Source organism: Rhododendron vialii, chromosome 10a, assembly GCF_030253575.1.
Source record: "Rhododendron vialii isolate Sample 1 chromosome 10a, ASM3025357v1".
NCBI lineage: Eukaryota > Viridiplantae > Streptophyta > Magnoliopsida > Ericales > Ericaceae > Rhododendron > Rhododendron vialii.
In genome coordinates, this window is record NC_080566.1 from 33,331,408 (window position 1) to 33,354,594 (window position 23,187).

General features: G+C 40.9%; 2 protein-coding genes across 2 annotated transcripts; one reads left to right on the plus strand and one right to left on the minus strand.

The window, feature by feature from the left end:
- Window positions 1-579: 579 nt before the first annotated feature.
- Window positions 580-11,541, minus strand: LOC131302346 (ABC transporter G family member 1-like). The gene is made up of 8 exons (XM_058328917.1): window positions 10,921-11,541; window positions 4,263-4,342; window positions 2,999-3,463; window positions 2,750-2,836; window positions 1,890-2,018; window positions 1,583-1,777; window positions 1,393-1,479; window positions 580-1,276 (listed from the first exon to the last, which is right to left on the minus strand). Exons 1-8 carry the CDS (start codon window positions 11,504-11,506, stop codon window positions 602-604), a joined length of 2,304 nt encoding a protein of 767 aa, XP_058184900.1. The 5' UTR covers window positions 11,507-11,541; the 3' UTR covers window positions 580-601.
- A 7,543-nt stretch (window positions 11,542-19,084) lies between these two features.
- On the plus strand, window positions 19,085-21,540 carry LOC131303147 (uncharacterized). The gene is made up of 2 exons (XM_058329938.1): window positions 19,085-20,376; window positions 20,487-21,540. Exons 1-2 carry the CDS (start codon window positions 19,085-19,087, stop codon window positions 21,538-21,540), a joined length of 2,346 nt encoding a protein of 781 aa, XP_058185921.1.
- Window positions 21,541-23,187: the final 1,647 nt, after the last annotated feature.

The window sequence follows — 23,187 nt, forward strand, 5'->3', positions numbered from 1 at the left end:
CTAAGTGTAAAAAAGAAAGAACAAATGGTGAAATGACAGAATTGTCATGTAGGAGTGAGAAGATATAGGACGACATTTATTATTGTACATACAGTACAAATTACTGTTCCAGCAGTAGCTTTCGTGACACAACTAAAGCATAGTAGTAAAGTTCCTGAAACAACTAAAGAATAATTAGTAAAGTATTACGAGAACGGAATACATAGCTCCACCTACTAAGCGGACAATAGCAGGAGAGATTAATAGAAGGGTGTCAATGGTTGTGTTAGCTTCGATATGTTTTATGTTGCTTTCTTTTAAGTTCCTTTTTATGTTCTATGTTGCTTTCTTAGATTGCTTTCTTCGAAGCTAACACAACCATTGACACTCTCTTATTAATCTCTCATAATTAAATTTCATTAGGCTTTTCTCATAGCATTAGACCAACAAGTCATTGATCTTGAACAAACTTAAGTGTAACATTCTATTCCGATCGGTAAATAAGAAAGAATTATATAAATCATTGACTAAAAGATACGGCGATATATTAATTAATTAAGTGAAAATTCTTTGCCATATACAAACATTAACAACTTCAATTCAAAGGCAAGAGAAATCTTGTTTAATTAGCTGGTGATGTGGTATAGGAAAGTTCTACAGGTGTCAATTGTTTCGAAGGAGTAGCCATGAGCGATTTTAGAATGGGCTTGAACTTCTCAACAGATTTTATGATTCCCCAAAACATAAGCCTGTATAAAACAACCATCCCTAGTACAATGACAACATCAACCCACTTAGAATGACCCATCTCCACTTGCCATATATTTCTTAAGATCTCATCGCCGGTAATCATCTGTGGCCCTACTGCTAGATCGTTAGGGAATGTTAGTCCTTTAAACTCATTCTTGAAAAACCCTTGGTTTGCGTACTTGTGGAAGGCGATATAGTACATTGGGTATCTCCAAAATGGCTTGGGAAGATCGTTTGGTAATCGAAAGAAGCCTCCGTTCAACATCATCACACCTTGAATTCCAGCTCCGGTAATAATTCCCATGAGGAAATCTGGTACCACACTTGCAACAACCATCATTAGGCTTTCAACCAGCAACATGCATGCATATATCATTACCACAAAGTAGGCAAAGTGGCCTATCCCTTTCTGAAGTCCAACGAGGTAATAAGCCACTACCCCGGGTATCGCAGAGATAAGAAACAGGTAGGGAAGAGAAGAAAATGTGTTTCCGACGACAAATGCGCCAACACCATAGTGGCCATTTAACCTCTCTCGAGTGAAAATCTAGTTTTGACAAGGAAAAAAAAAATCATATGAGTGTCTTTGAAATTCAATCTAATTAATAGAGATGAAATCACGAGATATGCACTTAATTAGAGATGAAATCACGAGATATGCACCTTCATGTCCTCCACAAAAGAGGGGAATCCACCTATTGCCATAAATGTCAAAAATGATGCCACGAACATGAGCATCGAACCTCTAGCCTGTACCAATTAAGGAGCAAATACATAGTTAGCTAAGTTTTTCATCGATCAGCAAAATCGCTATGAAGGAAATAAATTATTTCAGTCTTGGCAGAGTAATTACTTGAATGGATCCATAGCTGGATCCAATGTCGTGAAAAATGGTCCCAACGCACAAGCACAAAGCCATGTAAATCGCCAAGCGAAGCCAGTAGTAGCCTAAATCACGAAACATGTTCACAAAGGATCTTCTAGTGAGAACATAACACTGAGTAATAAATCCTGCTTGGCTTCCCTTCTTCTCCAGCCTTCCGCCACCCTTAAAAATAACAAGAAGCCCCTTTAATTAAGATCACCCTTTTGGATTATCAGATATCAAGGAAAAGTCAAATTTTAATATAAAAAGAAGAAGATATTTTGTCGTTGTGTACCTGCTGGCATATCTCGAATACCCGTTGTTGAACTTGTCTGTAAGCCTCAGATGAGTTGTACGACTTGACGAGGGTATTAATTGCCTCTACAGCGCTCATCTTTCTGCCGCCAAGTCCTTGTTCAATATCCTAACAAACAACAAACAACTTAATAAACTCCTCCGTGTATCATGGTTTTGAAAAAGAAGTACTCCGTATATCGGACCGCTTTTTTACTATCTCTCCTAAAATTAATTGGTATTAGTAAGGTTTTCAAAAAGCCTTCTATAGCATTCGACATCGCACCGGCAAGTCTGTTTTTAGAGCAGTCGTAGGGACACTCTGGGCTCAACAAAGTATAAAGAGACTAAGCGGTAAACTTAGCATAACGGTACATATTCGGATTATCAAGTTATTAATACCAAGAATGGGTGAAGTGATTGTTAAAATTTGAAGTCGAACAGCTCCAAAGTAAAGTCGTATTGGCATGGTAGCGCAGTAAACGAGCCAAGCCGAGTTTTTTCGAGCTCGGCTCGTTTACAAATTTAGTCAAAAATTTGAGCTCAAGCCTTAACGAATTAAGCTTATTTATTTACCAAACGTGCCGAGCTTAATCATTTACTAAACGAGCCGAGTTTAGTCATTTACTAAACGAGCCGAGTGCTAACCAACCGAGACGAGCTTGCGAGCTACTCGATTCGCTTAGAACCCTAGCTAATTCGAGATAAGCATACTGATTATCTCGCAATTTAAGTGAATAGAGGCTGATTAGATTAAGGGTTTGTAGTTATGTCACTTATGCTACTAATCTTTTTTCACATGCCCTGCTTGTTGAACAGCAAAAAGAAAAATGATCATTGTATTAATTAATGAGTACTTACCACACCAAAATCTTTGTTGATCGTTCTAAGGTAGTGATCAGATGGATTCCTCAATGGTGGACAAGGGAATCCATTCAAACCGAAAAACTGCATCAAAATACGTTCATTAGTCAAACCACTAGTCCATTGGCTTAATTAAACTCATGCTGATGAGTAATACCTATTTGTAATTAATGTACCAAGTAAAGGAAAAGAAAATACCAAAAAAAAAATTTAATTAGCTGTTCTGAAATTTTTCTCGTTAATTACCTCATTTGCAGCTAAAGTGGAACCAAAATAGACAGTTCGACCGGAACAGAGAAGGCATAAATTGTGAAACAGCTCAAAGACTTCACTGCTGGGCTGGTGGATAGATGCGACCATGGTCCTCTGCTCCTGTTTCGCGAGCTTTATAATACGTTCCATCACATGGTAAGACGCGGCACTGTCTAGCCCGCTGGTAGGCTCATCGAGAAAGAGAAGCTTCGGGCGCGTCAAGATTTCGATGCAGATGCTGACTCTCCTCTTCTGTCCACCACTCAAGCCTTTGGAACCCCAACCTCCGATCCTCGTGTTGATCGAGTCTTGCAATCCCATGTCTCTTATGGTAACGTCTGCTCTCTCTCTCTTCTCCGATCTCGACATGGAGTCGGGGAGTTGGAGTTCTGCTGAGTAGTACACGGCTTCTTTTACTGTTAGTGTTGTCATTAAGGTGTCATCTTGTGTGACATAGGCCTGAAACAAGAACAAAATATGAAACTAGAATTTAGTGTTGATTTAATAGTTGTTGGTTTATGCGTTACTATAATTTTCTAGTAAAAATTTTCTCTGAGGGAAATTAGAGGAACGATTATGATTTAACAGAAGCTTCTAAGGTACTCCACTCAGGGGCTACTATAAGATTTTTGTCTAGCAATGAAAAAAAATTATATACGCATAACAATATATAAAATTAAGATATTTACTTTGATTGAAAACTTGTTGAGCCTAATTTACTTATTGTTGTTAAGCTAAATGATCTACTTATCCACAAATTTAAGTGAACTATTATTTACTCTAATTTTGTATGAATGAACCAGTGCAGATAATATTACAAAAAGTTAAATATATGTGAAAAGTTAAAATTTTAGTACTTTTTTGAATTCAGGGAGGGCTTGCTTGAACCTTCTCAACCCCTAGTAGAGTCGTCCCTGCTCCTATCATCCCAATAAGACTATCTTGTCTCTAAAATGAAAACTTTAAAATAATATTTTTATCAAGAAAAATTTGTATTTCTTTTGATAAATTAAAAAGAACCAATTGATAATTAGTCATTAGGAGCAAAAATTTTGAAATTTATTTTGACAAAAAGCATTATTTTTCTCTGTGTGTCCATTATATTTATTCATAATTTTTTTTTTGTTAAAAAAATGACACCTTTTTCGAAAGATTTTTGTCTTTATTGATTTTTAAGCATCTATTCAATTGGTGGATGTGGTTCAAAATTGTACCCATTTTTCACTTATGTCATTAATTTTTTAATAATTTATCTTACCGAAGTGCCAAAGGCTAGAGTTTGTTTACGGCCATTGATGAGGATCTCTCCCGTCCTTCTCGTGTTATCCCCAAGTCTCCCTGCAATTAGCGGCTTAACCAAGTCATTACAAAAACTATATATCGTTAAATATATTTGTACAAATATTCAGAACATTTATAGGACGGGACAAAGCCAAAAAAAAAAAAAAAACTCTCTCCCCCCCAATGATTTTTTACTTTTAGTCCATGATATGTCATGTCACTCTTCGGGTTAAAAAAAATGAAAGTTCTTTTGTGCATAATTGTTAAAAAAAAATTGATTTCAAATTAAAAAAACTAATTGAGATGTTTAAATTAAAGGAGTGCAAAATTTTCAAAAAATAATTAGGCACGTAAATATTTTATTTTCTTACTCAAAAAATGATACTACGACTTTTCTTAATTAACTAAGGCTCCGTTCCAGGACGTAAAATAAGTACTTATTTTTTAAGAAGGCAATTTCAAGCTCAAAAATAATGTGTTTAGGCAAATAATTTTTCTACCAATATGGATCTTGTTTAATAGATCTTATCAAGATCTTTAATACGGTGCAAAAAAAAATTAAAAAATTATTTTTCATTTACATTATTTTTGAGTTTGAAAATATGAAATAAACTGCTTATTTTTTAAGAAGGTTTCTGGAACGGGGCCTAAAATTATTGAAGAGTATTAGATTGAGGAAACAAAGGAAACAGAGTTTGTGACAACCCAAAAGTGTGAACTCAGGAATCCTGTTGTCACATCCATTTGAGTCGTCCATGTTCGGCAATGGACAACTCAGATTTCATCTCGGCCGAACAAATCTCAACTATCCAACCATGCATTGCCGCAATGAAATTTAAGTTGTTCATTACCAAGCATGAACGGCTCGGATGGAGACAACACCAACGTTGTCCGTAAGAGACAACAGGGATCCCGAATTCGATTATTTAGAAGGTTATAGAGAGATGGGTGTGAAGTGGACCTCACCCTTTATGGTTAAGGTGGTCTTGGGGCACCGTCAAGTGATGCTCTTAACACCCCTTTTACAACAAATTCATGTGAGGTTCATATTTAATTTTGGGCCGAACATGAATATGTTGTGGAAAAAAGTGTCAGGACAGTACTTCGAGCCCCAAGGCACCCAATAGTTTCTCTATGATTAAGACCCATTCGAAGTTGAGAAAAACTGTAGAAACAGACATGAGAGGAGGTGAACGAAGAAAATTCATTTTCAAGTCAATAAATTTTTGGAATTAATTTTGCCACTCTCCTTTTCTCTAACAGCACTCCCCTTTTTTCTCAAAACAAATCACTTAATAGAGACACAAAAGAGAGTGTCGTTAGAGAAAAAGGGAAGTAGCAAAATCACTCCCCTAAATTCTTCTCCCCTTACATGTCCAAAATCAAAGGAAGTATCACAAACGCAAGTAACAGAAGTTAGCATGCTGCGGAAAATCTTCTACGAAATGAACGAAAATATTTTTTAACTCCTTATAGGCAATTAAAGCAATATTATCGTACTAATCGGAAAAAAAACAAATTAAAAAATAGAGCAAATGAACGGTCGCGATGTAAACTATTCCATACAGTCCAAACGTATCCTTTCGAAAATGAAAATTACAGTCCAAAAGTACTAAAAGAGAGGATCGTGTATGTTTTAATATGAGTTGGTACTTGGTATTTAACAGGAATCATGTTCCTAAACCGATTCCAGTATACTTCTTTGTGTAAATATGTGTCGAAAGCATTAATGTTTTCTTTTCCACACCCCTTCCATCCATAGATTTTATAAATTTGAAAATGGTACAGTACACACCCGTATTTGGGAGTGCACCATAAAATAAGATCATAACATTAATCATCAGTTCATAATCTATATTATAAAATAGAACGGGTATCTTACAAAATATTTTTTCTCAAGGGTTCAGATTTATTCATGTCCAAAATTTATCTACCCATACAAACAAATTTAGGTTCAAATTTGTTTTCATCATTTCTTTTACATGGCATTTTGGTAAATACTTTACCTAACAGGGTCTATTGCCCAGCAAATGAAATGAAACCCCCCCTTTTGCCCAATGCTGTACGACTCTACAGTAGCAAATTCAATTTCAAAATTTGAAATTGAGAGCTTTACTGGTCAGGGTTTTTTTTTCTACTCTCCCTCTCTCTCCCGAATCCCCCTACTCCATTTCTCCTACGATCCACCTCCGGCGAGCCCCATGTTTGGTGAGTTCTCTCTCTCCCTCCTTTTTCCCCTCTCTTGGCCCCCTGTTTTCAACCAAAAAAGAAAGAAAGAAAGAAATAGAGAGAGCAGCGGCGACCCACCTCCATGAACGACGTCGTTGTCGTCGTCGACGATCTGCACCCCACCGCCTCAACGTCGTCGCTGACTCCTACAGATCTAACCATGAATGCAACACCCACGTCATCACGCTCAAAGCCGGACGCCAGCGCTCAGAGATCCAACATTATAAAGAATTGTTGGTACCATGGATGCCACCAGTGATGGGTTTTGAAGAGTATCACAGAGGTTAATTGGTTTCTACTGTTTTGTTAGTTTCCAATTTTTCTTTATGGGAAAAATGAGACGCAGAGAGATTGTCCGAGACAGGAAGCTTCCCAGGTTTTCTCGATCTTCTTCTTCTTCCATCTCTCTCCCTTTCTGAGTGTGTGTGTTTTGCTCTTATGAATTTGCATAACAGTTGCTAAACTAGACGACAGACTTCGCTTGGGACTCTTCCCTCTGCGTGGTCTACTGTTATTATGGAGTAGGGCTGTAAACGAACCGAATCGAGCAAAACCCTGTTAAGTTCGGCTCGGGTTCGTTAAGGTATGAGTTTGGCTCGGGTTCGGCTTGAGTTTGATTCAAGCCTGAACAACTTGGCTCGAGTTCGGCTCGTTAAAATTTTTCAAGGCTCGGGTTCGGCTCAGTTGGGTTCGTTAAGATACTAGTCTGGCTCGAGTTTGGCTCGGATTCGGCTCGGGTTTGATTCGAACTTGAACATCTTGGCTCAAGTTTAGCTCGTTAAACTCAAATGAATCGAGTCGAGCCGAATCTAAGCTCGAATTGAGCTCGTCAAGACTCAGGTTTGATTCGGCTCAGCTCATTAAACTCAAGCGAACCCAAACTCTTTCATTGATTGTATAGAATTTGGGAGAAAATTAAGTATTGAATTATATATACAACCTTAAAATTTTTTACATTTACAAATAGACCTCTATTGAATTATTAATTAAATTTAAGTATAGGTTCGTGAACCTAACCGAGCTAAATACCGTTAGGCTCAGGTTTGGCTCATTTACGGAACGAGCCTAAAATTGAGGTTCAGATTCAGTTCGTTTAGCAAACGAATCGAACTCGAACTCGCTCTTACCGAATCGAGCCTCGAACAGTTCACGAATGGCTCGGTTCATTTACAACCCTATTATAGAGTACTTTCGTTTCTCTCCCCCTTAGGGGTGTTTGTGTCGTGTCATTTCGTGTTTTGTGTTCGTGTGTGCTTAAATTTAAAATGTTGGTTCTTATAATCTTATTCTTGGACTGAGGTTGATATATTGAGTTCAATATCCAGTGTGCTAATTGTTTGAGTCAGATACATAAGAGGTATGTTGTGCCGTGCCTTCACTGGGTACCCGACTGAAACCCCATAGAAAAATGATTTATTTTTAGAAGCCAAGTACCATGGTTTCATATTGCAGCGTTTATCAACATCTATAGAATGGAGTTACACTCTCAACATGCATTTTTTTTTCCGAGTCCATTGTGGGCTTTTTTCTGCCTAATTTTTGCTTCTTTGTTTAGGAACATAAGGTGCAGGGAAAAAAATAGTACAATCACAAAGGTGTGTTCTTCGTGAACTGCTGGTGTTATTAAAAGGTATAATGAAATGGGCCACTCACATTTGGACATGCAAATGTTTAGAAGTTTGATGACACAACATGATACTTTGGCTCAAGTTAAGTAGTATTGCTCGAACAAAGAGAAGGACTAGGTGGCTCCATAGCTGAATTTGGTTTTCAAATGATTGACAAATCTTGCTTATTTTTGTCACTTGCCTCTTTTAAGATCAATTTATATTGTAGTTTGATTATTTCTATCTCCTTTGTATTCATTTTAAAGAACACCTGTATGTTGAATGTGATCCATGTAGTTGTAATTTTTAAATCCCAATAGTGGATTTTATATAATAGGCCATCTTGCTAATTCTGATTAGTTGTTTTCTTCCTTTTTTTTTGATGTCAGGGAGAGGGTAAATTGTGTGGCAATGCCACCGGTAAGTGGCTTCTATTTTCTTCATGAGGGACGAAAAGGATTGTGCCCCAATGCCAATTTGAACCTATCAATCCAGTAGCTCAAGTAATATGTTGGCTTTGTTGGTTAAAACCAGATGGAATTATTTGTCAATCTATAGCTTTTTGGGTCTTTACTGACTGGTGTGCTTATATTTGCTCTTAGGTTGTTAAATGCATAGCACTGGCTGGTGTGTTTAGATTTTTTCTGATTTCGTTGATCCAGAGCACTAACTGGTGTGCTTAAATTTTAAAATGTTGGTTCTTATCTTACTCTGTTAGTGTTGAGGGTGCATGAGAGAATAGTTGGGAGTGGCAGGAGAGAATAGTTTCTCAAACTGAAGTCGCCTAATTCACTACAAGAAAAATTCAATTGGGTGACGAATGAAAATCGTCACAAATTGCATGTTTTTCGTCACAAATAATATAGGTGACGAAAAAAAATTTGTCGACTAAAGGTTGTCGAGGATTTCTATCTGGTGACGAAATCTATTTTTCGTCACCTATAGTGCCTTTTGATGACGAAATATTTCGTCACCAAAAAGTGAATAATTGGTGACGAAATTTTTTTCCTCACTTATTGTGCTTTTTTACGACGAAAACATTCGTCACCGATGGGTCACATTGGTGACGAAATTTTTTGTCACTAATATAAGAAATCGGTGACGAAATTTTTTGTCACTAATATAAGAAATCGGTGACGAAATTTTTCGTTGCGAAAGATGTTTTCATATGGGAAAAGAAATTCATCTTTCTTGCTCCTGCTGGGTTTCGAACCCGAGTCCCTTGAGTTTTTCGCGCAAGCTCCAACCAACTGCACTACACACACTTTTCAGTAAATATTTGAAATATCTAATATATAACACATATGTTTAAAATGAAAATATATTTCGAATGTAATTTTGGACCTTTAAACATTAAAATTAGCAATTTTGATAATCATGAAAGTCGTAGGCAATTGAGTTATTGTTCAAACCCAATTTGAATTATCTCAATCGGAGATTTTAGTAAAGAGTTATGTCCGAAATACATTTAGTGACAAAGCGCAATTCATAAATTTCGTCACGAAAGGTACCCATTTGACAACGAAATATATTTTTTGTTGCTGAAAGCGTTAAAATGGTGACGAAATTATTTTTTGTCACCAAAGTTTAAGTATTTGGTGACGAAAAAAATATTTCGTTACTAAATTGCTCACATTTGGCGACGAAATATATTTTTTGTCACCAAATGATTATCTTTGGCGACAAAAAATAATTTTGTCACCTTTTTTAAGCTTTTGGCGACGAAAAATGTATTTTATCGCCAAATGAGTACCTTTAGTGACGAAAATATTTTTTTCGTCACTAAACAGGCATAATTGGTGACGAAATTATTTCGTCACGAAAGTTATCAAAATAGTGACGAATTTATTTTTTCGTCGCCAAATATACTCATTTAGTGACAAAATTAAATTTCGTCGCCACTTTTTCGTCACTAATTTTCATTTTTCTTGTAGTGATTGTAAACTTTGTTGTGTGATTAAGCTGTTTTGAATTCTGATATGCAACAACGATTTTTGCTTACACAATGTATGTACACTATGAGTTCTCTCTTCTTAAATGATGCTCTATTTATATAATGAAGTTTGAATTGCATTATCCTTGGCTTTTCGCTAATACTATGGATGAAGAGAACATGGTTGATTGTTAAACACTTTGTTTTATGGAAGTTTTTGTTTTATTTATGAGCATCATTAATTGTATTGAGTCGTCCCAAGCTAGGTAAATCAACTCGAATGTCTTGATGGATTAAAGGAGGAAGAGGTTAGATTGTTGATGGTAAAAATACTCTGCCCATTAGTTATGAACATGACATTCTTGATTTAGCTAACAGACAAAAATTAACAGTAGTTTTGAACTTTGTCCTATTCTTCTCCTCATACTTATAAGCTTTGAATTGTATGCTCCTGGAATAAAAGTGTGTAGAAATGACCCTCTCGTGTCCCCGCCGTGTTCCCCCTCCCTAGAAAAGAGCGGATCATTATGTAGTGGTTTAATTGACTTAGGTTGTAATCTAATTTTTATCTTGCGAAACTTAGACAGGTTTTTGTTGATAGTTGTAAACTGAAAGTATATTTTTTTGAAATTTACTTGCTTGAAATTGATTAAATGTATCATGTCTGAAATAGTCAAGTTCGTTATCGGTTGGTTAGAAGCAGAGAATGGTAATTCAATTTAGTTGTGCTCAGAATGAGTTGTGCTGTGCCTTCAGGTACGGGCATGCACTAGTTCTATAACAAAATCCAAAACTTTTTAACCTGAATTCTTAAAATCGACTTAAATTCGTCACCAGACGGAAAGAGAGATTACAAGTACGTGTACCTGCTAAAGAATCAAGAAGTGTTGATTTTCCACAACCAGAAGGACCCATGATAGCCAACACCTCTCCGGGCTCCAAATATCCCGTAACACCCTGCAAGATGGCCCGGCGGCCGCCTTTCTTGTCCGGCACCATCACCCACAAGTCCTTCCACGTCAAGAAAATCCCATTACCCTTCAACCCAACAGCTCCACCACGACCGCCACCACCACCACCAGGATTCTGGTTAAAACTCTCCACATATTCGTCCGGCCTCTCAACGCGATCCCTCTCCACCTCCATCGACCTTATTATCTCCATAACCACCGGGTCCTCAACACCACCAATATACAACGGTGCTCGAGATCGGTGTGAGACGGTTCGAGCTGGTGGACCAACGTGTTGGGATGTGGGCCCATCGCCAAATACGAAATTAAACGTGGAGTTACTAAAGGGCAAGGAATCTTCATGATCTGAACCCAAGCTAGCCACGCCCTCTGCCTCTGGATCATGAAAGTGAATCTCCGACTCTATGGGAACATTGGCTAGGAGTGTCCTTGTTGGGCTTTGGCTTGGTGTCCATCTAGGCGGGTTAACTTGAGAATCCATAGGACAGAGAGAGAGAGAGAGAGAGAGAGAGAGAGAGAGAGAGAGAGAGAGAGAGAGATGTGTATTAATTGAACTAGACTAGTTTTGCGAACTAAAAAGGGTAGAGACTCAAAAGGGTATATCGATATTTATAGGCATGGAGTGAAGGTTCTGCTAGATAGAAGGAGGAGTACTGAAAGTCCTGTGGGCTATGGCCGCAGTAATCTTAATTGCTTTTATTTCGGGCCGCACTAATTTCGGATTGGAAGATGTATTCTATAAAATACAACCCGTTCTGCTTAGATTTTTGAGATTTTGAACTTTTGCCCGTATTCAATTTTTATTTTGTGTTTTTTAGTTTTTAGCCCAATTTTTGTAGATTATTGATTTGTTTCGTCAAGACGAATCAGAAAAGTAAAAAATTATGACTTGTACTTTAGTATTTTTTGAAATATCCAAGATAAAACCGATTTTTTGCGCTTTTTGGGTTTTATCTTAGATATTTTCAAAATTATTTCGCTAAAAGTCATATTAATTTTTATTTTTTCGATTTATTTCATCGAGATGAATTAATAATCTATAAAAATCTGTCATAAAATTAACAAATGCGAAAAAAAATTTAAAAGAGAACAAAAACGGAAAGAAAAAAAAAACCCAAAAACCCCTTAGTGGAACGCCACCTTGAAGAAGTATTAGTTTAGAAATGGAATAAAATTACAAAAGTTTAGGCCGTCGCGGTGGTCGCGGAAAATCCTCAGCGCGCTCGAAAGCAAGAGGGGATCGTGGATGCAGATCGAGGGGTCCAAAGAAGACGAGGTGACGATGTGCTGGGCTTGGAGGTCTCAAAGGATCGAGCAGAAAGAGCCGGTGCCGTTGTTGTTGCTGTTCTTGTGAGCTTCTCGAAGCTTGATCGACCTGATCTTCATGGCTAATTGGTTAGCTTCTTCTTCTTAAAGTAGTTTGGTTTGTTTGAGGAGAGGGGTTAGGACGAGGCGGGGGAGCAGAGGTCATAGGTGGATGACGGCGAGGGCGTTGGAGGTGGGGGAGTGGAGACGGAGAGGAGGCGGTGGGAGGGGTCATCGACGAGGACCTCCGGCCCCAACTCGGAATTTTAAAATTTTTATTTTTATATACTTGATTTTGAATATTATTGATAATTATTCATGTATATGTATTCATAATCTTAGTAATATTTGTTTGATTTGATAAAAAAACAGTTAATTATTTTACATTTTCATTTCTCAATTTCTTTCACAAGTAAAAAATAAAAACATGACTTTTGAATTAGCCTAAAAAAAAAAAAAGCAAAATGATCAGCATATTTAATTACATTAGACTAAAATCATTTTACTGTAAAAATTTAAGTTATTGAAAAGCAAAAATTTTATAATATAAAAAGTATACATTTCAATAAAATATATATATCTTTTAAACTGGTTCCCTCCAATCAAAATTTCGGTTCTTCCACTAAAAGAGTTGGGGGGAGGGAGGGGTCGGAGGAAGCCCACGACAAAATGTTGGGCTGTTGGGTCCGAGGAGAGGGATACAGGGTAGAGGCTGGGTAGAGTTGATGATGTGGGCTTTTGAGGTGGAACAGAAATTGCCACCTCTATTTCAAACGATTAAAGTTGAACACCAACCACGAAGGATGCGTTCTTGTAAATTTAGAAGTCTGAAACTTGTTTAATTTGTTTTTTTTTTACTTCTTGTAGGTTTTTGTTTAGCTTTTCTTTGCAATTTTTGGGATTAATCATTCGTCTTGACGAGATGAATTGAATAAAAATAGATCGATGTTGAACAAATTCAAATAAGATGGTACTTTAGACAAATAAAATAGTTATTTGATACTTTTTTTTGTTTTTAATAAATTATTTTTTGCTTTCGGTCAAAATTTGGTACTTTTTAGAATCCTATTGTTTATAAGGATGATTAACAAATATAACACAAATCTAACAAAAATTTAAAACATACGAACACAATACACAAAACGAAAAAAATAATCAAGTTCACAATAATGCGGCCGAAGTCTAACTCTTTTTTCTTTTTCTTATTTATGGAATTTAATCTCTCAATATGTTGAGCATCAATCATCTCCCGTGTTGACCCGGCAAAGTCTCTTTGAAGATTAATCCAACCCGTTAAATACTTGAATCGCCCCAAAGCTACGCCGTTCTAGGCCAAGTTATAGGCAGCCTTTAGAGCATCTCCTACCCACACGGCAAATGCCTACAATTAGCATCTCCTACCCTTTTTCACGAGAAGTTTCTCAGTGTCGCGTAGGTATATTCCACCTAGTGTCCGTTTATGCATTCAAGCCATCTGAAAGTATTATGAACGGTTCAAATATTCAAAAAAAAAAAAAAATTGGGAAGAGTTTGACTTTTTTGGGAATATTTTTTTTTAAATTTGAACCGTCTAAAACACTTTTGGATGGCTTGGAAGCGCCGAGCGGACACGACATGGTACTGATCCGGCACTAAAATTTTTTCATTTCGGTGGAGCTTGGGGCAAATAAGTTGCAACTCATGGACTATTTTTTCGGAATTCATAAGTCATAGGAAGGAGAACATTAAATCCCAACCCATGAAATTCCTATTTTTGGTAGACTAATATACCCTTTAATCTCTGAAACAATGAGGAATTGAAACAAGAAGCAACGCACGTTGATATAAGGAGCAACTTAGATCATACAAGGGGCAGTGGATTTCAACAAAAGGAGCAAAACTTAGTTTTCAAAAATAAAAGTTGGGTAAATTCAAGTGCCACTTCGAAAAAATAAAGAGCAATTTAGGTTCATACAAAGTGCAATGAATTTTAATAAAAAGAGTAACATATATTGATACAATGACCAACTTAGATAAGTGCTACTTCGAAAAAATAAGGAGCAACTTAGGTCCATACAAAGTGCAATGAATTTTAATAAAAAGAGCAACATATATTGATACAAGGAGCAAAAGTATACAAAAAAAAAAAATGAAACATCTCCTCTATATCTTCTTCTCCGACTCCATCTTGAGTTGCAAAATTTCTGAAATTTTACAAGCATTGCTGCCATAACTGAGTGAAGTAAAGATATGAGCCCCCAAATATTGACGATATGTTCATATCTCACCATCCCATACTTCGTCAACCGACTTTTCAAATTAATCGAACAAATCAAGTAGACCCATTACCATTGCTTGCAGATGTAATGTTTATTGTCTTAAAAAACGTAGCTTTTCAACATGGTTCTTGGCCCAGACTTGAAGACCGACGAGACTTAACGTCGAGAAGTCAGTGGATTTCATCACCGTGAGAGAGAGAAGGGGAAAGGCTGATTACCAGGGAAACAGTGGAGTTCTCGATCAACGGCGTGTTTGGATGGAAAAAAAGGAGGAAGTAATTTGGGGTTGAGAATTTAGGGTTTCACTTGAGGGGACGTATTCGTCTTTGTATGTTGCCCTTTCCATGTTTGCCGCAGCAGCCACTGTCCTACAATTCCCCCTTTAGCGTTTCCAACCTTTTTTGCCCGCCTTTTCGGGAAATTGGTCTAACATCCAAAAGTAAGTGCTTATTGGGCAAGTCTACGTTGGTTTTTAATAAGATTTAGAGTCCAACCACTTAAAAGTAGTACAAGGTCCTTGATTAGACAAAAATACGCTCACTCACCTCTCGCACATTTGCGACTCCCAATCTTCCTCATCTCTCGCACGATTTAACACTGTACCTTCCCAAAATTCCCTTATTCATTTTTCACCTACTATCTCTGTGAGTCAGTGACAATGTGAATGTAATGTACTAACATTCAAATTATCTTTTCTATCCCTGTAAGTAAGTGATCCAATCTTTTAATTTTTCATTTAGAATTTAAGATCCTAAATAGTGAATGAATTTTGAAAAAAAGTTAGTCAATTGTGGGTTCAGTATTCCAGCTAATCTAAACCACGGATATTGAATGTAGAGGTTGTTCTAAGAAGAGCATTTGTTAAAAGATAATTTTCATCAGACATCAATAGGTATCAAAATGCAAAGATTTTTTAAAATATGAACCATTTTGATGTCTATCGAGATCCGATCAATAAATTTTTTTAAAAAACCTCGACTTAGAGGGTCTTCAATAAGTTAAGTTAGCGCACTTTTGCATGAAGGCAACCTTATATGTTTATGTGCTTGCTCATTGATGGAATTAATGGGCCCGGAAATTAAATTGTGTAGGGGGCCGAAATATCCGAAGGATAGATGGGCGCCTCACCGAACGTTGCGTGTCCTTTCCGAACGTGGACGTTTATGAGCTCATTCGGCGATCTTTCCTAACGCTCGGGATTTCTTCTTGTTCGGACAAGTTGGTCTTCGGGAAGAGCATCCAATGCTCGGGAATTCATCGTGTGTCGGAAGAAGGTTCACCGAGTACAGATGATTATGGAACCTTCCACAAATATCTTGTGATAAGTGAGCTGTCATTTCTGATATCCGAAGTGACAGCTCTGAACGATGTGACCTTTCTGACATCGACCCATGTGACTCTGTAAGACTTGGGAAGTAGAGCTCATTGAAGGGTCCTGCAACTTGACGTCGTCCGAGCAATGCTTGACGCGTGGAAAGTGAAGCCATCTTGCTCAACACACCACCCCTTTGCCTATAAATAGGAGGGGTACTATTATTAAGACTCTCTCTCTGAACTTCTGGACAAGAACACCCACTCTTCCCTACCAACATATTTCCTTACTAAAACTCTTCTTCTTTTCTCTTCCTCTACTGACAAGATCGTCAGAGCTTCTTCCCGGAGGAACATCCCCCTCCAGTTCTGCAGGTATATCAAGACCGGCGTCATCTCTCACGGCAGCTACATCAGAAAGGATCACGAAGAAAACCCACCCCCACAATTGGCGACTCTGCTGGGGATAACTTTCATAATTCTTGGGGTGTTCTTTGTGTTCTTCGTGTTCTTAACTAGTTGAGATCCTTACAAGATCTTCATCTCAAATTCAGTCTGCTCCTCGTGTTTGAGTTGAACAAATGGCGCAACGCCTTTCACCTCCGGGTCCGGAGAATTTCACTTTGGGGCTCGAGGGCTATGGATCTATTAGCCTCGAACCCCGTCAAGCGGCTAGGACTGTTCCACCAGTGGCCCACCAACTTTCTTTTCCACCTATCGAGTTGGACATAGCCTTAGCCGAACAGAAACGTCAGGCGGCGGTTATTGCCATGCTGCAACAACGGCTGGAGGAGCGAGACGGAGGGGTGACTGCAACCCCAGCGCACGAATATCTAGCCGAGCCCAGCCGACCGAAGAAATCCCGCAAACGAGGCAGACCGTCTCGCCCAGCCCAAACGGCCGAACTCGCTGTTCCCGAGCGACGAACTGTCTTTGAGCGCCTTAACCAAGGGGCTTCACGACTTTGGCTGACGAGCATTATTCATGCCGAGAGTACCCGATCCTCGGCCACGGGCTCCACAGCTGGAACTAACAAGGGAGGCGCGTCTGCCCGAACGCAATATCATTCCGAACGACGAATGAGTCAAAGAAGTGGGAAGAGGCCCGTGGATTTAAATGATCCACCTCGGCGACCCTGAACCAGCAGCAACCAGGAATATTCGTTTCGATCGCGACATGATTCCGAACGCCACGACGGGCGACACTCTGCCAACTCTGGCAGTCGCCACCGAACAGAAAGCCGAGGAAAACGTTCGGAGCACGATAATACGATTGTCCTGTACGATCAATTCACAGGCTTGCCAACCGTGTATCAACCCGTCAACCCTGCTCTTAAGCCTCGGCACGCACCTTTAACGGGCTCGAGAGAAGAGGCGCGTGCACCTTCGGTCTTAGCCACTCGGCCACCAAAGGAAAAGGAGGAGCATCGTCGGCACCATCGGCGGGAGAAAAGAAAGACTCCGGAGCCACATACTGACGTTCCTCCCCCTGTTGTCCCGCAGATCCCAGCCGAAGACAATTCGAAGCTCGGGAAGGCAAAGGCTTCCCCCTTCGTGGATGCTATTCAACAAGAGCGGCCACCAGACAGGTTCGTCATGCCGAAGCTGAAACGTTATGAGGCAAAAGAGGACGCAGTCGCGTTCGTTTGTCGTTTCAGACAAACCATGAGCCTCCATAACTTTTCTGACGCCCTTATGTGTAAGATCTTCTCGCTCATTCTCAGTGAACCAATCATGTTATGGTACAATCAGTTGAAGCCCAAATCCATTTCTTGCTTCAACGAGCTAGAATTGGAGTTTAGTAAACGCTTCGTCACCAGCAACATTCAACCGAAGACATTATCAATGCTGGTAAACATGCGGAGAACGGCGGGAGAAACACTACGGCTTTATACCGAACGTTACTGGGAGGTCTATAATATTTTTCCCGACTGTGATCAAGGAGTCGCGGCCGAGTCTTTCATGAACGGGTTGGATCCAACCTCAGCAATGTTTCGTGACCTCTCACGTAATCCACCTCAAACGATGGGAGCGCTCATGACAATAATCGAGAAGGATTGCGTTCACGAAGAAGCCATGGCCGAGCGAAATACGCCAAAGGCTCCAGAACCTGCCAAAGCAATTGGGCCGAAGAAGCAAGTATCGAACGTTCGCCAAGGGCAAGGAGGCCAGGGCAGCTCGGGCCAGGCATCCAACAAACCGAACAACAAGGGCCGACCCCCGCAGCACCCTCAGCCACAATCCTGGATGCAGACAAAAAGAGAACCACGGCCGGACGAGTACATGGCTGAGCATACGGTATTCACCGAACCTATTTACAAACTCCTTAACATCATTGGTAAATTGTCATTCTTTGTTTGGCCAACGGTACTCTTGGGCACCGTCGATAGCGGACCAGGGATGTGCACGTATCACAAGGAGCGCGGCCACAACACCACGCAATGCCCACCTTTCAAACGATATCTAGAAGAACTGGCAGTTGCCGGTCACCTCAATCAGTGGATTGACGTTCGGCAAAATCCGCTTCCTCCACCTCCCCCTCCCCCTTTTATTGGCAATCTCGTAAGCGTTATACAAGGGTTGGTTTCCGAAGGAAGGGCGGCCGAGCTTCGTTCAGAAATTGACAGAGCTGTCACCTCTTTATCTGTTTGCAACGTGGGCGCTTCAGGAAAGCGAAAATGGGAGGATACGATCTTCGGCAGCACTATTACTTTTTCATCCGATGACTTGAAAGGTGTGCAACTCCCTCACACGGACGCCCTCGTTGTCACTGTTGCAATTGAAAAGTCAACCGTACAGCGGGTATTGATAGATCAGGGAAGCTCGGCCGACGTGATGTTTTACTCAACCTACCAGAGCCTCGGGTTATCCCCCGCTCGACTTCGGACAGCGTCTACTCCCCTCGTTAGTTTTACGGGAGCCCCGGTTTGGCCACTCGGCCTGATTACCCTCCCTGTGCGAGCTCGATCACGGGTTCTAGAGATCGAGTTTGTGGTGGTCGCTTCGCCCAGCCCATACAACGTCATTCTTGGCCGAACCTGGCTACATGAGATGCGAGCGGTTGCTTCAACCTATCACCAGGTGGTAAAATTCATCGGATGGAATGGGCGTCAGGAGAGCCTCCGAGGAGACCAAATCTAGTCAAAGAAATGCTACATCAGCACTGTAACAAACAAACAGAGCTGTATGGAAGTACAATGCGTGGCTGCTACTCCCACCCCAGTGATTGAGGATGTTGGTGTACCGGCCGAACAACGGTCAACCGAGGAGCTAATACGTTTTTTCATTCCTAGGGGCGAAGGAAGATATATTTTGATTGGGAGTTCGCTGAGCATAGCCGAATGTGAGGAGATGTATGAATTCTTAATGAGAAATATAGAAGTCTTTGCTTGGACTCCACAGGACATGCCGGGCGTGGACCCTTCATTCGCCATGCACTCATTGAATGTCGATCCAAATAGGTGGCCGGTGGTGCAAAAGGTTCGCCGCTCATCAGCCGCACATACCGAAGCTGTAATTGCAGAAGTGAATCAACTGTTGGAAGCGGGCGTCATTCGGGAAGTGTTATATCCCACCTGGCTCACAAATCCAGTGGTTGTCCCGAAGAAAAATGGGAAACTAAGGGTTTGTGTCGATTACACAAACCTCAATGATGCCTGTCCTATGGATCGATTTCCCCTCCCTCGGATCGAGCAGATGGTCGATGCAATGGCAGGATGTGAACGCTTGAGCTTTATGGATGCGTATTGGGGCTATCATCAAATAGCTTTGGATCCAAAAGATCAGGAGAAGACGGCTTTCATCTCGCCTCAGAGAACTTACTGTTACAAGGTTGTCCCGTTCGGCCTAAAGAATGCTGGTGCGACCTTTCAGCGCTCCATCACGAAGATGTTCCCTGGCATGCTCGGTCGAAAAGTAGAAGCTTATATCGATGATTTGGTTTGCAGGAGCGTTTTCGCTCGGGACCACCTTCGGGACCTGGGAGAGGTCTTTGCTGTTCTTAAACACAGGAAGTTGCGTCTCAACGCTGAGAAGTGTGCGTTCGGTGTCAGCTCGGGGAAATTCCTTGGGTACATGGTGAGTCGCCGAGGAATCGAAGCTGACCCTACACAAATCTTGGCCGTGCAAAGGCTCCGAGCTCCGACTACTATTAAAGAGGTACAGCGGCTCACAAGGATGGTTGCTGCCTTGAACCATTTCATCCGACGTTCGAGTGATCTCTGCCGTCCGTTTTTCCGAGCAATCACAACTAGCCGACGTAGATTCGTATGGACCGAAGAGTGCGAGCAGACTTTGCAATCTTTAAAGCAATACCTGTCCCACGCTCCTTTGCTTGTCAAGCCCCTGCCTGATGAAAACCTGTATCTGTATCTTGCTGTCTCAGATCATGCTACAAGCGCGGTTCTTGTTCGGAAAGAGGGAATGGAGCATCAACCAATCTTCTATTCCAACAAAACAATGACAGACTTTCAGACGAGGTATCTGCCTATGGAGAAACTGGCATTGGCTCTCGTTTCGGCTAAAACGAGCCTCTTGCCTTATTTTCAATCCCATAGGATTATGGTCCTCACTGAGTTTCCTCTCAAAGCTTCTCTCAAGATTTGGCTAACTTTGACATCCAGTTTGAACCTCGGACAGCTATCAAAGGTCAGGCATTGGCCAACTTCTTTGCCGAACTTACTCCAGGGTTGCAAGATGAAGCCAATGCACTGGCCACCGCCTCAAACGAAGCTCGTATTCGGGAAGAAGAGGTTTTAGAAGGGCCATGTAACCGTTCTGTGGAGCCCCTTCGTGCTCGGTATTCCCTCGGGCGAAAGCAACCAAAGCGACAATGGAAGCTCTTCTCCGGCGAAGCCTGGCGATTGACCGTGGATGGAGCATCTGATGTTCATGGAGCTGGAGCAGGGATTGTCCTTGTGTCTCCGAGCGGTACGGTGCATGAAAGTGCTGTCTCGATTGGATACCCGGCGATGAACAACGAGGCTGAGTACGAAGCCCTGATTGCCGGCCTCCAACTTGCTCTTGGGCTCGATGCAGATTCGATGCATGTCTTTTGTGATTCACAGCTCATTGTGGGTCACTTAAACGAAGATTATCAAGCCAAAGACCAGCGTATGAATGCCTACGTAAGCCACGTATTAGCCTTGTTCGGCAGATTTGGCCGAGTAGAAGTCGAATGGATCTCTCGGGAGCACAATGCACATGCTGACGCCCTTGCAGGACTTACTTCCGTTTACAAGACCTCAGGCGGTCGCACTATTACTTTCGATGAAGTGGCAACCCCGAGCTTTGAACAGCCGTGTGAACGTGTGATGGCCATCTCCCTCGGCGTAAATCAGCTGGATCGAGTGATTGCTTACTTAAAAAACCAGGTGGTGCCAACGAACAAGCGTGAAGCCTATAAGCTCCGTTGCCAAGCGGTTAATTTTTTCCTAGATCCGAACGACAACTTGTACCGACGGACTTTTACTGGCCCGGATCTGTGTGTCGTCCACGACGACCTTGTACAAGCTGTTCTAGAGGAACTCCATTCGGGAAGTTGTGGTGCGCACTCAGGCGAACGATCCCTTGCACAACGAGTGTTGACACAAGGCTACTGGTGGCCGAAGATGGTGAAGCAGTCCGAAGACTACGTTAAGTAGTGTGTTCGGTGCCAGAAGCAAGCATCTCTCATCCACCAGCCTGCCTTCCCCCTCAAAATGATCACTAGTCCATGGCCATTTGCGGTTTGAGCTTTTGACATAGTTGGCAAGATGCCGGAGGCGCCTGGAGGATTCGAGTATATGCTCACAGCCATGGATTTGTTCACTAAATGGGTTTAAGCCTCCCCCTTGGTCAAAACTACAGCTGGTGACGTGGAACGTTTTATTTGGAAGCAAATCATCTCGAGGTTCGGCGTGCCGTACGCCATCCTCTCTGACAATGGTTCCCAGTTTGTCGCGTCCGCCATCAAAGCTTTTTATGCAAAGCGCCACATCACGATACATAATTCCTCGGTAGCCTATCCTCAGGGTAACGGGCAGGCCGAAGCATCTAACAAGACCATCACTCGAGGGCTGAAGCGTCGTTTGGACCACAAGCTCGGTAAATGGGTGGAAGAGCTTCCACACGTCTTATGGGCCTATCGTACCACTCCTCGGCGGTCTACCGGTCGCACTCCATTTGCTATGGCCTACGGTATGGAAGCTGTCCTCCCCTTGTCTACTCTAATCCCTACAGCCCGAACAGAAAATTTTAACCCTGTGGATAACAGCGCCCTTGTGGGGGCCGAGTTAGACTTCGCCGAAGAACTTCGTGACACTGCCAACCTTCGGCACGCTGCATATCAACAAGAAGTTGCAAGGGGCTACGACAGGAATGTTCGCGCTCGTCCATTTAATGTTGGGGATTTAGTCCTTCGGATGGTTACCGAAGCATCAAAGCTTACCAAGCTGAAGGATCCCTTCGAAGGACCTTACCGAGTGATAGAAAAGATTGGCCATGGAGTTTATAAGCTTGCTGAAATGGATGGGACGCCAATTGCCAACCCATGGAATGCTCAAAAACTTAGAAAATTCCATGGCTAGCATTGGCGTCCTTCACTTTTTATTCTTTTTCCTCGCTTGTATTTATGTTTTTATCTAGTAAATACACCTTTGAGCGTCATGTACTTAATACGAGTTTGTTTTTACCATATTGAGTCCTTCTCTCGGTACGTTCGGTATACCCTACTTTCGTTCGGGCGAAAATCTCGTAGCCCATAGTGATTTGTTCGTTCGGGTGAAAATCTCGTAGCCCATAGTGATTTGTTTGTTCGGGCGTAATTCTCGTAGCTCGTCATTTGTTTGGATGAAAATTCGTAGCCCACGCTGCTTTCACTGCAAGAAATTACACCATTCCCGACTAACAGTTTAGTCGGCAAAAGGTAGGATTTTAGTCGGCAATTAGCTTTCCCGACTAAAAAATTTGGTCGGCAATTTAGTCGGGGAATTGCGGTCGGCAAAGGTAATCGCCGACTAAAAGAAATTTCGTCGGCATATGTTGGTTTTCCCCGGCTAATTATTTAGTCAGCTAATTTTAATTATTGTCGACAAAATATTTAGTCGGAAAAATTATTTAGTCGGCAAATATTTAATAAATTACCGACTAATAATTTAGTCGGAAAATATTTTATAAATTACCGACTAATTATTTAGTCGGGAATATTTGATAAATTACCGACTAATTATTTAGTCGGGAAATATTTGATAAATTGCCGACTAATTATTTAGTCGGAAAATATTTGATAAATTATCGAAATACATAAATTA